This window comes from Carcharhinus amblyrhynchos, chromosome 16, assembly GCF_965287045.1.
Source record: "Carcharhinus amblyrhynchos chromosome 16, sCarAmb.v2.hapA, whole genome shotgun sequence".
Lineage (NCBI taxonomy): Eukaryota > Metazoa > Chordata > Chondrichthyes > Carcharhiniformes > Carcharhinidae > Carcharhinus > Carcharhinus amblyrhynchos.
In genome coordinates this window covers 17,587,544-17,605,154 of record NC_137339.1, presented here as the reverse complement: position 1 = coordinate 17,605,154, position 17,611 = coordinate 17,587,544, and the positions used below count along the sequence as shown (strand labels likewise).

Here is a 17,611-nt window from a genome sequence, read left to right as displayed (position 1 = left end):
AAACACTGTAGTTGCTTGGGTGGTAAAGAACCTTTTGTCATTAAACATGATATTAACTACTTAATTCCAACCAGATATTTAATCACTACATGTTTCTCAACTCAGCCATTTCTGAGGCAATGGAGGTGATTGACTCAAAACAAGTTCTGCTGTATTATTTTGGCTAAATGCTATTAAGAAAAGGTACTTAGACTGAACACTTGGAGGGAAAGGAAGCAACATAGGAAAGGTTATTGGTCACAGCAATAGCAAAAGAATGGAATCAATGTAAATGTCTTTGAGCAGATAAGGAATGAAATAGCATGACGATTTGCAATTACCTGGAACTGTTAGATTGAAGATGGAGACCATCCTGAAGGAGGAGGTAAATTCATGGAGCTAATGCATAGCAGATGGCTCCCTGTCCCCTGCTTGAGGCAATAACTTGAACTGAAATGAAACTCCCCTCTGCACCGAGACTGGAGCGGTTCAGTATTACTCACCTGCACCGAACTTCCCCAGTGATTTCAGAAATAAATGGGAGCCAAAGTAAATTTCAAAAGAAAACAACTTGCATAGAACTGCTTATCCACAAATTACTGTTTTTTTCCAGATGGGCAGTTTCAAAATTACTCCTCAAAAGAACTATAAACTTTGGCTTTCATAAGTTTCCCAAAGGCTTGGGTATTGGTGAATGATACTGGCATCTCTCCACCCCTTGTACTGAGGAAGCAAATGTAAACTGGTCACTTGCACAGCGACAACTATTTTTCTTGCTATCCTTTCTGCTTCACTAAGTTCAAAAAGTACTTTCACATATAAATAATGATTTTCGTACTTCAAGATTGGAAGTTGAATCAATCAAGTTATTCTCTTCAAAGTAAGTGAGGTACCACTAATTCCAAATTGGTATTAAATGTGCAGAGGATAAACTTACCAAACCGTTTAATCCATATTCAGTTTTGAGTTGAAGATAATATGACCATAAGGTATAGGAGAAGAATTAGGCCATTCAACCCATCAAATCTGTTCTGCATTTGCTCATGGCTGATACGTTTCTCAACTTCATTTTCCCACCTTTTTCCCATTGCTTTTGATTCCCCTACCAATCAAGAACCTATCTATCTCGTTTTAAATACACCCAGTGACCTGGCCTCCACAGCCTTCTGTGGCAACGAATTCCACAGCTTCACCATCCTCTGGCTGAAGAAATTCCTCCGCCATCTCAGTTCTGATGGGTCGTTCCTTGTGCCTTTGGATCCTAGTCTCTCCTGCTAATGGAAAAATCTTCTCCATGTCCACTCTATCCAGCATTGTACATAATCTGCAGGTGAACTTGAGTTTTTCTCACCGGGCTATTTTCAACTATAGTCCAATACATTGAGGACTGATATTTCACAAGACAGGACAAATTTTCACATTTTAAAGAGGAGTTGGATTAACAGAATGAAAAGTGTTGTTCAACTGTAATCTGCTTGTCTGGAATAAGTAAGGGAGTATGCCACACTTCCCTCTGCCAGCTGGCAGCAAGTAGGGGAAAAAAGTCATTAGCAAGTAACGATGTCTGGTGTGACTGGGGGAGAAGCAGCAGTGTGTTTAAAAATAGTAGGGATTTTCACAGTAACTTCATTACAGTGTGAATGTAAGCCTACTTGCAACTAATAAATAAACTTTACATGTGAAATCTCTCCAGGTAGTAAGTTTTGAGTCCCATCTGTACTCAAATGGAGGAATGGATGACTGGAGGATGTGCCATCCTTTTCCCCGTTTCTAGTGGCCCATTGAGGAGTGGCAAATGATAAAGGCGTGGGAGCAGATCACCTTACCAGCGTGGCATGCACAACCTCAGAAAAGACAAGTTGTGTCTGTTTCAGCAGCACAGCAGTTTGTACCGTTTTGAAATGACTAAAAAGCACAGTGCCAATAAAACAGCTGTAAACTTGACAATATCGTACCTGTGCGGGGTTCATAGTGACCTCCGTCATTGATCAGAATTTTGTTGAACCTTACAACACCAGCATCGGCAGAGAAGGGTTTCTCAGTCAGGCCCACGGAAAATATAACGTGTTTTGCAAAGCCCGATGATAATCCTGGAAATTAAAAACTTATAATCAGTGGACACTTTAAAAGAAAAATGGATTACAATGAAAAAAAAACTTGATTTTACTATTTTAATTGAAAACCCACATGAAGACCTATGACATAATTTGTAACTAAACATTGACAGCAGTATTCGATAATGGAAAACATGCATGCATATTGAATCTATTCAGTGAAAGCAGTCTTGGGATAAATAAAACCTGCTGATTTTTATCAAGGAAAAATAAAAGCTAGCCAGCTGGTTACTGCCAGTACAGGAAATCTTTGTGATGGAAAGAATCTGTTCAAGGCACTTTCTATGTTGGGAACGTTAAACAAAACGTTTAAATGATTTTAACTTCAGAATTTTATGCTTTTCTTAATTGGATGTAAACCAATGCGACAATGCGCAGTGACCTTTGGGTCATCTGTATGAGGAACAGATCTGTATTACTATCTACATTTTAACTTGAATAATATTCCAGCGCTTTAATGTTAACATGGATATGGAATTCATGCCAAATTAACCCATGTAAAGGTCCTTTGAATGTGGCTGGTATAAAGGTTTTGAACATTGTTCCTTTGACCCTGTGAGGTGGTGGATTGAAAGTAGTACAGATTCAAGGCGGCACAGCACAAGGGACCCGGGTTCGGTTCCTGGCTTGGGTCACTGTCTGTGCGGAGTCTGCATGTTCTCCCTGTGTCTGTGTGGGTTTCCTCCTGGTGATCTGGTTTCCTCCCACAGTCTGAGGACTACCTGAACAGGCACTAGAATGTGACAACCAGGGGATTTTCTCAGTAACTTCATTGCAGTGTGAATGTTTGCTTGCTTGTGACATTAATAAATAATCTATAGGCAAATGGAATGAACATCTCTTGACTAATGCAGTCAAATTAGGACCATATTCGATTTGGACACAAAAGTACAGCACAGACCTTAAGTGAAACTTGGCACAATTATCAAGGAAAATTTTCCCCAGTTCTGTGATTATTCACGTTAACTTAAATACATGCAGAGAATTCAAAAGTTAGAACAAAGTTCACAAAGGAAATACCTCTGCATTCAAAGTAATTCTTACAGAAATGCTGCCATTTCTCTAATACACAAACCCTCTTGTGCAGCTATCTTAACGTGACTACAGCATGTGATGTGCATTATAGCTGGAGTTTTCTGCTTCTTCATTTGCCAGTCCATATTTTTCCTCCCATCCACTAATGGAGGATGATATTTTGGTTTGGTGATTGCAGAAGCAGAAGTAGAAACCGTGGCTCTCTGCCATTTTCTAATTAAAAGAACTGGACATTGTGGTGCGCTACTGAATACAAAGTCTTGCCAACTTGGAGGGGTGCTTTAGTTTTGGAGGTTTTAGTGTTATCTTCTTCTGACAATCTCACACTTCTCCTCTGCGAACAGACAATTTCTGACTTGAAAACTGCCTTTTTTATACTGTGCCATACTTGTTGAGGTTTGTTTGTCACGGCTAATAAACATTCTGCTTGCAATCATTCGTTTATTGCTGAAGTCTTACAGGATAGCATTACACTTTTTGCAGAATAGCATTTATTATGTAAAGATTTATAGACTGAAGCAAATAACTATTTACACAGCCAATTGAAGCACAATAGCAGTCATATTAAAATAAATATTAGTAAACGACGTCAGAATTTGGTTAATTATACCTGACAATAAGGATTCCTGTGTGTGTTGGTCACATTGGTAGAAATGCATGAGCTAAGTTCTGCTTCTGTACCCTATGTTCAGCAGTACAGGGGCGGTACAGTGGCACAGTGGTTAGCACTGCTGCCTTACAGCACCAGAGACCCGGGTTCAATTCCCGGCTTGGGTCACTGTCTGTGTGGAGTTTGCACACTCTTCCCATGTGTGTGTGGGTTTCTTCCGGGTCCTCCGGTTTCCTCCCACAGTCTGAAAGATATACTGGTTGGGTGCATTCACCCGAACAGGCATCGGAGTGTGGCGACTAAGGGAATTTCACAGTACCTTCATTGCAGTGTTAATGTAAACCTTACTTGTGACTAATGAATAAACTTTTTAGCGTTGTTTTAGCAACCAAGTTTAAAAAAAAATCTGTTTCAAAACTTGTGACGTCTTGCGTAAAATCTTAAGTTATAGTTTGGTCCTGACGCAATCATACGAAATAGGAGCAGGAATAGGCCATTTGGCCCATTGAGCCTGCTGCCATTCAAAAAAAAACATGGTTGACCAGACTGTGGATTTAACTCCACTTTCCTGTGGGTCGCTCATAATCCTTGATTTCCCCCTTGTGGCGCAATATTATAACACAACTTCTTTACGTCATGCCTGCCTTTTAAGTGCCTTGGGACATTTGCCACTTTCTGAAGATGTAACTAGATACAAATGGATGATAAGCCAACAAACAGATATTAGAAGAGAGTGATGAAAAATGCGGATGTGAAGAAACTGAAACATCACATTAACTGCTGTGTATGAACAATCCTCCCATCAACACAGAAAACACGATGGGATACAACAGGCTTTAAAATCTAAGCAAGCATTCGGTAATTAAAGCAATGGAACAACCTCATTTGTAACCCAAAGTAGACAAGTGTTTTAGGTTTCACAGAGGCACAAGTGGACTTAAGGGTGGCACGTTGGCATAGTGGTTAGTAAGGCTGCCTCATAGCACCAGGGACCCAGGTTCAATTCCACCCCTGGGTTACTGCCTGTGCAGAGTCTGTACGTTCTCTCCGTGTCAGCATGGGTTTCCATCGGGTGCTCCGGTTTCCCCTCACAATCTGAAAGACGTGTTGGTTAGGCGGATTGGCCATGCTAAATTGCCCCTTAGTGTCAGGGCAATTAACGAAATAAATACATGGGTATATAGCTTGGGTAGGATTGTTGTCGGTGCAGGCTTGTTGGGCCAAATGGCGGCCTCCTGCACTGTAGGGATTCTACGATTCTGGGAAGAGCGGATTCTACTCAAGGGTAGTAAATTCAAGTGACAAAATTTGAGCCAAATTTTATTCCTACTCTGACATTTGTACATCTGGGATGCACACACAGGTCCCAAAATTGAATTTTCCCCTCTTGTATATCTTTTCTACTATTATGAAATTACCACAAACTGGGAAAAAGCTAAAACAAATGCATAAGCGCAGTTTAACAGCATATTCGATGATGTTGTGAAATTAATTTAACTATCCAGTTAACTTGTCTTCTAACATGAAATATGTACAAGAGTGTAAGTATTTTTAGTGGATGCATGCAATCTAGTCATCCTTGACTGGCATAGATACTTTGTTTCACAGACAGAAATTTAGCACTTTCAATTGGCTGAAATGCATGGTGTTCTTGAAAAATTGGTTCGGGCTAATCTAGTGGATTGTGTGTTAAATACCACCACAGCATTTATATGATGGCTTTAACTTAGCAAAATTCACAGAAGCAGCATGAGCCGTGTAAGGTGATATGAGGACTGATGAAGACCGAAAACTAGATTGAAAAGGGAAATATTAAGGAACATCTTGAAGACAGAGACATCGAGGGAAAGGATGCAGAGCTTAGGGCCCAAGGAGCATAAGGCATAGCCACCAATAGTGGAGCAGTGGAAATTGGGAATGTGCAATTATTAGAAAAGTGGAGAGATATAGGGTTGGAGAAAGTCACGGATAGGGAAGATCGAGGCCATTTAAAAAGCAGGATGAGAACTTTAAAATCTAAGAATAGCTGAACTGGGAGCCAAAGCAGCCCTAAGCAGAGGTGTGACAAGTAAACAGAATATAGCAGGAGTTAGGATCCTAGCAGCAGGATTTTGGATCGGTTTGAGTTTATCGAGAGTGCCAGGTCGGGGAGCAGCGAGGAAAGCATTGGAACAATCAAGTTTCCAGGTCACCGAGTCATGGATAGAAATTTCAGGAACAGATGAGCTGTGGCAGAGACAGGGATGGATGGTTTTATGGGGATTAAAGTAGACAGTCTTGAAACTCAGTTCAGGAAGGGCTAGGGCACCAAGGTTGTAAACAGTCTGGTTCAGCCTCGGACGCAGGTTAGGGAACAGAATTTGTGGCAGGAACTAAAGACAGTGAGCAGACTTTTCCCATAAATGTGTTGTTTGGAGTAAAAAAAAAGCAGTGTGATTGTTGGCGTGAATCACACTTAAGTAATTTAAGTACTTCCCACACTTCAGTAATTTTTTGGGAGAGGGGTGAGTTTTGCACTGGTTCTGAGAGGGACGGGGCCTAAACATGTCGGCAAGCCCGGCTTCATAGAGGTCTGGTGCTGTTATTAAAGGGCGCCCCAAATTGAAGACCCCCCATCCCTTCCTCCACAGACTTTGGGATTCCCCCCATTGAAGGTAAATTTTCTCACCTCCTCCCCAACAAAGATTGTCGACATTGAGGCCCTCCAATGTTGCCCCCTTCATGCCCCCCCACAAATGCCTGGCAGTGCCAACCTAGCAGTGTCACCTGGCAGTGCCCACCAAAAGCTGCAGACAGGCCATAAAGTATGAGGAAGGATAATTTATCATGGCCATTCTCACACAGAGGCAGAAATCTGAGTCTGGGGGCAGCGTTAACACAAAGTTGAGAGATAGATGGACACAGATTTGGTAGGTATTCAAGTTCTTTGCTCTTTCCCCTTCATTGGAAATGGGGCAATGGTTTGCATGGGCAAGAAGGTTCAGTTCTGGAGAAGAGCCAGTGGATTTGAAATATTACCTGTTTCTCTCCACAGATGCTGCCGACCTTCATTTCCTGCTTTTATCTCAGATATCTGCATTATTTTACACTTTTTTAGAGGATCAAGGGTAGTTGTTTTTCTAAGGAAGGGGGTGTTGGCGGCAGATTTGAAAGGGAGAAAAAAACCACTAACATGAGGGCTAGGAAGGGAGGTCAGTTGATCAGCAGCTTTGTGGGCAGAGGGTTGAAGGAGTTGAGGGTAGATCTTATGGGGCTCAGTGAGAGCATGAGGGAAGACAGCAAAAAAAGTAGAGAATGAAACAAGTTCAGGGCTAGGGGCACAGGAGGGGAGGGAAGCGAAGCAGAGGCAGCTGGATAGATGGTGGCAACCTTCACTTATAGAATCATTTGATAGAATCTACAGTGCAGATGGAGGCCATTTCACCCTTCAAGCCTGCAATGACAACAATCCCATCCAGGTCCTATCCTCATAACCTCTCATATTCACCCTCTTAATCCCCACCCCCCCCCGAGACTAAGGGTCAATTTATCATGGTCAATAAACCTAACTTGCACATCTTTGGACTGTAGGAGGAAACCGGAGCACCCAGAAAACCCACGCAGACACGGGCAAACTCCACACGGCAGTCACCCGAGGTCGGAACTGAACCCAGGTCCCTGGTGCTGTGAGGCAACACTGCTGGTCACTGTGCCACCCTGCTGCCTGTTTGAAGAGCAGGTAGAAGGGGTTCAGTCAAGGGACTTAAAAAGGCAGTTTGTAGTGAAGAGAAGCCAGGGGCTATCTCTACATTCCAGCGAATTCTTGGAATAACAAACAGTTTTGGTAGAGTGGAATTGAACCTGAGTGTGCTGTGGTCCAGCCAAATCTGGCAGTGAGTGGCTAAACCATATATCCATTATAAACACAGGAGAAATGATATATGGTGTTACTGGGAGAATAACCCACAGGGTGAGAGAAAGTAAAGATTTATTTAGAGATAAATGGTATCAAAGGGGAAGGCAAGAGATTAACTAAGCAGATCTGTAGCTGCAGCAATATTGTGGTGAATGAGAGGGATGGTTGGGGGACATAGAGTAGAAGTTTAAAATGTTTACGCAACATTTAAAATGTTAAACTATCAATAAAATCTGATTAGGAATGATTTAAAATGTGGAAATTTATCTTACAATCTGAAACGTTGATTTTTTGTGGTGTTCTGCATTTCCTGTACTTTTAATATCAAAGTACTGATTGGAAAATAATTGGCACCCAGTAGTTTTAAAAAGTTGTTTCTTTACATTACTCTTAGTTATTTTACCTGAAGATCCAGGTGGGCCAATGGGTCCTTGTAGATCTGAAATTCAGAATAACATCATTAGATTTTGGAAATCTGCCACTGACTGTATTTAAAGAGGTTGACATTTAAATTCCATCCATTTTTATATTGGCATTTTTTTCATTTAGCATGGAACCTTGCCGAGATATGCAAATCATTTCCCTTGACAAAATATAGCCAGTGATGGAAACTGTCATTGGCTGGTTATTCTACAAATAATAGAAAAACTTTGGTTAGTGATGCATGGAGCTGTTTAGTTATTAGCCAGATAGGTCACCTGGTGTTCCCAGAAGTCTTGGGAGGCTTATCTAATCCAGGAACATCAGTAGATTTAGTTGCAGTCTCTCTTTGGAAAATAAGTTGCTACTACATTCCAATTCAAGAGTAGGAATTAATGTTACCACAAGACCTGTATCCCGATGGACATGACCTCCTTTTGTCAACAAGCTCCATGTGTATAGAATATGTGCTCGTTCTGCTTCAATGCCTGCATTGTTATTACCTCAATGTTCAGTCTTTGTTACGCGTCGTGTGGTTTCACGGGCTGCATGTTTTGTGGGAGTGTAATGGATCAGTTAAAGGGAGTCTCTGGCACTTGCTTGCATCAAAATCAGCCAAATTCTGACGATAGATTGACCAATGATTCACTATAATTTGGACTTTTGTCTCCTGACCTGAAATTCTTTTTAGCAATCACTGCCAATATACAGTATTGGATTAAACAATTGTTTAACTATGCATTATAATAAGGGTTGTGAACGTAGCCCAGTCCGTCACGCAAGCTTGCCTCCCAGCTATTGACTCTACACTTCCTGCTGCCTCGTAGAAGCAGCCAGTATAATCAAATACCCCATGCACCTGGACATACTCTCTTCCGTCGGGAAAGAAGATACAAAAGTCTGTGATCACATACCAAACGACTCAAGAACAACTTCTTCTCTGCTGCCATCAAGCTTTTGAATGAACCTACTCCATATTAAGTTGGTCATTCTCTACACCCTAGCTATGACTGTAACACTATATTCTGTACTCTCTTCTTTCCTTCTCCCCTACGTACTCTATGAATGGACTGCATTGCATGCAAGGGATCATACTTTTCACTGTATCCTAATAAAGGTGACAATAATAAATCAAATCAAAGAACTCAGTTCATAAAACCACCAGCTGATTCTCTGGTTACCCTTTTTGACCAGGTTAGACCAAAAATTCATTGTCCAACTCTCTCCATTATTTTAACAATGACTTGATAGTCTCAAAAATATTCAACTGATTAGACAGATCTTTCAAAGAGCCTGCACGATGACTGACAAAGAGTCATCTAGACTCGAAACATTGGTTCTATTCTCTCACCACAGATGCTATCAGACCTACTGAGATTTTCCAGCATTTTCTTGTTTCAGATTCCAGCATTCACAGTAATCTGCTCTCACATTATTCTGGGAAAGAATAGCCTCCTTTTGTGCTCTTAAACTTTTGCAAAATTTCATAGCTTTACTCACATTTGACCTGATGGATCCAGTGTGGAAAGCAAAAAAAAAGTTATGAAATTAGCTGGTGAAATACCTGATTCTAGCTTTGGCCTACAATGTAAACCAACAGCAATTTACTCCAGAACTGGGATTTTTAAAATAAATATTAAAAGAACAGCTAGCCTGTCAGAACAATTCCAAAATATATATCTGACTAACATTTAATTTGAAACAGATGAACATAGATTACCATTTGCTACAATCACCTCTGTATTTAATGGTACTAAATGTGAGAGAATTGCAAAAATCTTGACGTACAGCTATCAGAACAAGGCAAATTCAATCCAGCATTTCTGATGAGGTCTTAAACAGGTTTGATTTTCAGAATTCAACCCAGACAAATATCAGACGATGCGATTTGGAAGGTCTATTGCAGAAGGAAAGTATACAATAAATGATAGGACCCTTAGAAATATTAGCATACAGAGGGATCTAGGCGTGCAGATCCACAGTTCCCTGAAGGTGACAACTCAGGTGGACAAGGTGGTCAAGAAGGCTTATGGCATGCTGACCTTCATTGGTCGGGGCGTTGAGTATAGGAATTGGAAAGTCATGTTGCAGCTGTATATGACTTTGGTTAGGCCACATTTGGAGTACATAAGAACATAAAAAATAGGAGCAGGAGTAGGCCATCTAGCCCTTCGAGTCTGCCCCGCCATTCAACAAGATCATGGCTGATCTGAAGTGGATCAGTTCCACTTTCCCGCTTTCTCCCCATAACCCTTAATTCTCTTGTCTATCAGAAACCTATCTACCCGTGACTTAAATATATTCAATGAGGTAGCCTCCACCGCTCAACGGGCAGAGAATTCCAGAGATTCACCACCCTTTGAGTGAAGAAGTTCCTCCTCAACTCCGATCTAAACTGCGTCCCCCACTTATTTTGAGGTTGTGCCCTCTAGTTCTGCTGTCCTTTCTAAGCGGGAAGAATCTCTCTACCTCTACCCTATCTATCCCCTTCCCTTCATTATCTATAAGATCCCCCCTCAGCCTTCTAAACTCCGACGAGTACAGACCCAGAGTATTGTGTACAATTTTGGTCACCACACTACTGGAAGGAGGTTGATGCATTGGAAAGGGTAAAGAAGAGGTTTACCAGGATGTTGCCTGGTTTGGAGGATATGGACTATAAAGAAAGGTTGAATAAGCTTGGGTTGTTTTCACTGGACTGTCAGAGGATGAGAGGGGCCTGATAAAGGCTTACAAGATTATGACAGGCTTGGATAGAGTGGATAGTCAGAGTCTTTTTCCCAGGCTTGAAGGGTCAGTTATTCGGGGGCATAGGCTGAGAGTGAGAAGGGGAAAGTTTAAAAGAGATGTTAAGGGGCAAGTTTTTCATACACTGGATGGTGAATGCCTGGAACACACTGCTGGAGGTGGTGGTGGAAGCAGATTCTATAACAATGTTCAAGAGGCATCTGAATAGATACATGAACAAGCAGGGAATAGAGGGATATGGACCATGTAGAAACAAGAAAACATTAGATTAGATAGGCATCTGTTTCAGCACAGACTTGGTGGGCTGAAGGGCCTGTTCCTTTGTTGTATTATTCCTTGTCCTTTGCTAAATAGGTTTGATCTGTTGTGTGAATGGGAGTACAATCCTCAAAATTAAATAAAGGCCTTAATTTCAGTGCTAGGCATTTGACTTTTGGAATGGGTTTTCTTTTTTCAAGGCTGTTATGTTATTCTATAGTAACTTTATTGCATAATGGGCTGCAGAGTGCAATAAAGATGAAGAGTTGAGTGCTATGCTCTGTAATTCAATTAATAATTGCAGATTATATTATAAACTATAAAGAGTAGTGGTTTGTGAACAATTGGTTCCCCAAAGTGCATCTCCCAAGTATGTGTATGTCTAATACAATATAGCAGTCCTTTTTATAAAGAGTATCATTGCGTTCCAAATATTCAGCTGTTCCATTCAAGCACTGATACAGACCTCGAGTATTACTAATGATTGTAATGTTTGCAAGCTCGGAATGGGAAACACATCATGAAAGGATCTATAGAATCAGAAACACAGCACTGGAGAAAGCCTCATTTCAATGCTGGCTCTCTGAGAGCAACTCAGCTGGTCCCACTACACTACCTTTTCCCCACAACCTTGCTCTTCAGATAATCACCCAATTTCTTCCTGACTGTCAGAGTTGAGTCTACCTCAACCACATTCTCAAACCATGCATTCCAAATCCTAACTACTCTTTGTGTAAAACCACTTTTCCCCATGTGGCCCAAATTTATCAGCTTCAATTGGTGTCTTCTGACTTTTGATCCATCTGTTAATGGGAGCAATTCCATTCTATTTACTCTGTCTGGGCCCCTCATGATTTTGAGCACCTCTTTCAAATCTCCTTGACGGAGAACAGTTCTAGCTTCACCAATCTATCAAGGTAATTGAAGTCCCTTCTCCCCAGAACGATTCTCAAACTTTTTGGCATCCTTTTCCAGTGCCATCACATCCTTCATAAAGCTAGGAGCTCAGAATTTGATATAATGTCCTAGTTGAAGCTAAACTTGTATTTTGTATTGGTTCACCATATCTCCCTTACTTTTGTACCTACTCTTCTATTTATCTTCTAGAATCTCCTTGGCATGTTAACCAGTTTCTCAACACCCTACCACCTTCACTAACCTTCAGTTCACCCTGTTCCTGCAGTCCCTTCAGAATTGTATTCTCTATTTTATATTCTCTTTTCTAATTCTTCCAACCACAGCGTTTAACCTCACATTACTGATCTGCCACCTGTCCATCCATTCCACCAATTTGTCTATGTCCTCTTGAATTCTATCCCTATCCTCCTCACAGGAATTCCAACACTTACAAATTTTGAAACTGTGCCCTGTACACCCAGATCTAGGTCATGAATCCAGATTATGAAAAGCAGTAGTCTGGGAAACCCAATATGCACCATTATCCAGTATGAAAAACAATGATTTATCCCTAGTCCCTGCCAGTTGGCACAGTGACCAACTTAATATTCCTGTTTGCACTGTCTCTTTTATTCCATGGGCTTCAACTTTACTGACAAGCTTGTTGTGCATCAATTTATCCAGTAACGTTCAACAGACTATGTACACCAAATCAACTGCATTCGCCACATAAAACCTCTATTCCTTCATCAAAAAACTCAAATTAGTTTTGTCCTCAACTGTGTGCTGACTTCTCTTAATTAATCCACATTTGTCCAAGTTACTGTTAATTTTTACACAGATACAATTTCTAAAACATTGAGTTTAAACAGCCTGTTACTGAACTCAACTTTACACACTTTTTTTGAACATTTCATCTGAGGAGGAATGGAATACAATGACCAGTGTCATCTCACATTCCACCCTCGCTTCCCTCAGTATCTGATCTGTACTGGTGACCAAGTTCAGCCAGCCTTTCTAATACCGCCTCCTTATCAATTTTTGGTCCATCCAATATTTAAATGATCTTCATTCTCACTATGATTTGGAAGCATCTTCCTTGCTGAAAAAGGTTACAACGTACTTATTTAGTACCACAATCATGTCCTCTACCTTCACTTATAAATCCCCTTTTTGGTCCCCTAATTGACCCTACTCCTCTTTTTATCACTTTATTACTGTTTATATTTCTATCAAAGACTTTTGCAATTCTTTTTACATTGGCTGCCAGTCTCATCTCACGCTCTCTCTTTGCTGCTCTCATTTTGTTTTCCACTTTCCATCCAAACTTTCCATATTCAGCCTGGTCCTCACTTATATTGTCAAACAAACTCCTTTTTCACAATATCTTGCACTCTATTTCTTTTATCCTCCTGGGAGCTCTGGTTTTGGCTATCCTATCTTTACCCCTCCTGGGAATATATTTTAAATGTACAGAAACTACCACCTTTGTAAAGGCAGCCCATTATTTCATAACTACTTTTACCTGCCAATATTTGATTCTAGTTTATTTGGCCCAAAACCATTCTCATCCCCTTAATTTTATCCTCCCCCCAAACTAATTACTTTTAATCAGGATTGCTCCTTGTTCTCCATATACTATGATCACAGTTCCCTAAATGCTCCTTTACTGACATCGCCCTACCTCATTCCCCAGAACTGAATCCAGCCTCGTTGGGTTGGAAACATATTGACATAGGAAGCTCTCCTGAACACACTTTAGAACCACTCTCCCCTCTCTGCCTTTTGCATTACTTATCGAATATAGATTGGGATAGTAATAAAGTCCTCCTTTCATAGTTTTTGCACCTCTTGTGATTTCCATGCAAATTTCTTTCTCTATATCTTTCTCATTAGTTAGTGACCTATAGAAAGTGCCCAGTAGTATAATGGAGGTCTTGTGATGCAATGGTAGCATCCCACCTCAGAACTTGGTGGCCGTGGAATATGTGTTCATAACCTGGAGCAGATTGATTATCAGCCTGTAAATTCTGATGGCAGACAGTAAGAGTGTTTTTTGGTTAGCAGAAGGCAATAGCAAACTACTGGCCCACTTTGCCAAGCATAATCATGGACTGATCTAATGGAAATCCATAATTGTTAACGTCCTTTAGTACACGGTGCCTGAAGGAGGAGGAGGAGTATTATGGTATCTTTTATTTCTTAGCTCTAACCAAATAGAATCTGCCCTTGACCCCCATTGAGGACATCCTTTTTCTTCCAGCATGATAATATTCTCAATCAGTAATACCATCAGATAAAAGCAAATTACTGCAGATGCTGGAATCTGAAACCAAAAAAGAAACTGACAAAGGGTCATCTGGGCTCGAAACGTCAGCTTTTTTCTCTCCTTATAGTTGATGCCCGACCTGCTGAGATTTTACAGTAATTTCTCTTTTGGCAATAACGCCACCACACTTCCTCCTTCCTTTCCCTATTTTCCCTGGACACCTTGTATTAAGTAGCCAACCTTGCCCTTTCTTTGAGTCAGGTCTCTACTATCCTCACAACATCATATTCCCATGTGGCCATCTGGACCTGTAAACAATTACCACCCTGTGTTTTTGCATACATGCACAGTAAGTCTAATTGTGCCTTGTTACATTTGCTCTTACTCTAACCCCACTGAATACCTTAATGTTACTCTGGGAGTGTCTGTGTCCCAGTTCTTTGTACATCTTGCACTCCTCTCCCGGTTCCAATATCTTACCAAGTTTGATAAACCATCACAACAAGCACTAGCAAAGCTCCTTGTGAGGACATTGGTCCCAGCTCTGTTCAACCCATTTAACCTGTGCAGGCCCATCTTCCACCCGAAACCAGTCCCAGTGTGTCAGGAATCTAAAGCCCTTCCTCTCCAGTCATGCATCTTCTGTTCTATTCTATTTCTGTACTCATAACGACACCAGGAGTAATCCAGGGATTACTATCTTTGAGGTTTTGCTTGCTGTTTTTTCCCCTAAAAATCTATCTGTCTGATTACACCCCTCTTCCAGCCTCTGTTGTGGACCACAATCCCCAGCCTGTCACTCTCCCCAGTTGAAATGCTCTGCACCCACCTGGTGACATTCTTTATCCTGGTACCAGGGAGGCTCACTACTGAATCCCTTACAACCATTCCCACTTTTGGGCCTTTCCCCTTGTGCAGCTGAGGCACCGATGGTGCCATAGCCTTGGGTCTGGCAGCACTCCCCAGAGAAACCATCACTCTCACCAGTATCCCAAACTGATTGGCGGACAAAATGCTACTTCCTGAACTGGTCTTCCATAACTGTCTGGCCAATCATTTCCTCTTGCCTGCACACCAAAAGCTGTGGGTAAACACATCCAGGAACATGCTAATCACATCACTCTCCTTCTCCCAGATGTGCAGCATGAAGCCCCATAGAAAACATTATTTTTGGATGTATCATAGCTTGGTAAGGCTCCTGCTCTGACCAAGACTGTAGGAACTACAAAGGGTTGTGAAAGTAAACCAATCTCTGTCTACACTTCCCACTGCCTTGGAAAAGCAGCCAGCATAATTAAGAACCCCACACACCGCAGACACACACTCTTCCACCTTCTTCCGTCAGGGAAAAAGATACAAATGTCTGAGATCATGCACCAACTGCCTCAAGAAAAGCTTCTTCCCTGCAGCCAAAGAACAAAGAGAACAAAAAGAACAAAGAAAATTACAGCTCAGGGACAGGGCTTTCTGCCCTCCAAGCCTGCACAGACCATACTACCCGACTGAACTAAAACTCCCTACCCGGGGACCATATACCTCTATTCCCATCCTATTCATGTATTTGTCAAGACACCCCTTAAAACTCACTACCGTATCTGCTTCCACTACCTCCCCTGGCAACGAGTTCCAGGCACCCACTACTTTTTGTGTAAAAGATTTGCCTATTACATCTCATTTAAACCTTGACCCTTGCACCTTAAACCTGTGCCCCCTAGTAATTGACTCTTCCACCCTGGGAAAAAGCTTCTAACCGTCCACTCTATCCACGCTTCTCAATCTTGTGGACTTCTATCTGGTCGTCCCTCAATTTTCATTGTTCCAGTGAGAACAAATCAAGTTTCTCCAACCTCTCCTCATAGCTAATGCCCTCCATACCAGGCATCATCAGACTTTTGAATGGACCTACCTTATATTATAAAGCTGATCTTTCTCTTCACCTATCTGTAACTGCAACACTATATTCTGCACCCTCTCCTTTCCTTCTTCCCATGTACTCTATGGTATGTTTTGTCCGTATAATGCACAAGAAACAATGCTTTTCACTGTGTCCTAATACATGTGACAATAATAAATCAGATCAAATCAAAATCTAAAGCTCCAAAATCCAGAGCCTCAGACAATCCAATTGATGACAATTCTGCCACATATGGTTGTCCAGGACATGAGGAGTCTCCTGGGATTCCCACATGGAATAGATGTATATTCCATAGGATTAGTGATCTCTGCTTTGCCTCTATTTATGAGACTAACCAAACTTAACAGAAATAAATCAAAGACTTACGAATACCTTTTTTAAAAAAAGCTCACCAGTCATCACCTCTTTGTGCTGAGAATTTTCACATTTTTATCCTGCTTTCTGAAATTCAAGCTCAAAACCAACGTGCTGATTCTTTTAAAACAGTTTAGCAATTCAAAAACTGCAACAAACTGACTCAAATACATCTTCTTCCCTGCTGCCATCAGAATTTTGAATGGATCTACTGTACATTCAGCTGAGCTGTAACACTATATTCTGCACCTTCTTTCCATCTTCCCTATTTACTCAATGAATGGTATGCTTTGTCTGTATGGCACGCAAGAAACAATACTTTTCACTGTATGCCAATACATGTAACAATAATAAATCAAATCAAAACAGATAGAAAATTACTCAAAACAATAGTTTAGAGCTCCAATTTAACTGTCCAACTGTCAAATGTCAAGTTGACACTTTGTTTAGTTTCAAAACTGGTCCAAGTTTCTCATTTCAGATATGACACACAAGGAAAACCTTGTGACACATTTCTCGGTGTTGCAACTGGTGATTGCAGTAGGACTGTAGCTGAAATATGACGTAGCACTGTCTAAATACTGCTGCTCTCACCAAGGATAGAATTTCTGTTGGGATGTAGGGGCAGGAAGGTTCAAAATTTCCTGTTACTAGCTGGCATGACAGTCTGATGCCATGATCCCACCTCTGGGAACTGTTCATTGGGAGTAGACTGGGGGAATTACGGGCAGAGGTGGTGGTTAAAGGCTAACTATCCACCAGCAGTGGGTCTCCATTAAGGTCATATGGTAGAAGCCACCTGAAATTTCCCAGATGACAGGCCTGCCTCTCTGATGGTTGGGCTTCTGATTTTTCAGTGCTCGAGGGCCTGGCTTTGGCCTCTCCAGGCTAGGGAGTGCACGATGGCAACCACTTAATAGGACACCTTCCTGAAAAATCACCCTCTAGGCCCTGGCATTGATGACAAAAGGCTCATTTTATAAAGAAAGATTGAATAAATTGGGTTTATATCATTGGAGTTCTGAAGGGAGAGAGGTGATCTTGCTGAAGCATTTTAGATCCTGAGGGAACTTGATGGAGTTGTTATGGGGAGGATGGTTCCTCTTGTGGGGGACGC

At 41.3% G+C, this 17,611-nt stretch overlaps 1 protein-coding gene across 1 annotated transcript in view; it reads right to left on the bottom strand.

The window, feature by feature from the left end:
- The window catches only part of emilin3b (elastin microfibril interfacer 3b), a 52,765-nt gene that overhangs the window by 2,731 nt on the left and 32,423 nt on the right, over positions 1-17,611 (bottom strand). The window contains exons 5-6 of the mRNA XM_080204766.1: positions 8,037-8,072; positions 1,935-2,069 (exon numbers count right to left, since the gene is read on the bottom strand). Of these exons, the coding sequence (XP_080060892.1) occupies positions 1,935-2,069; positions 8,037-8,072 (171 nt within the window). The remainder of the gene's footprint in view (positions 1-1,934; positions 2,070-8,036; positions 8,073-17,611) is intronic.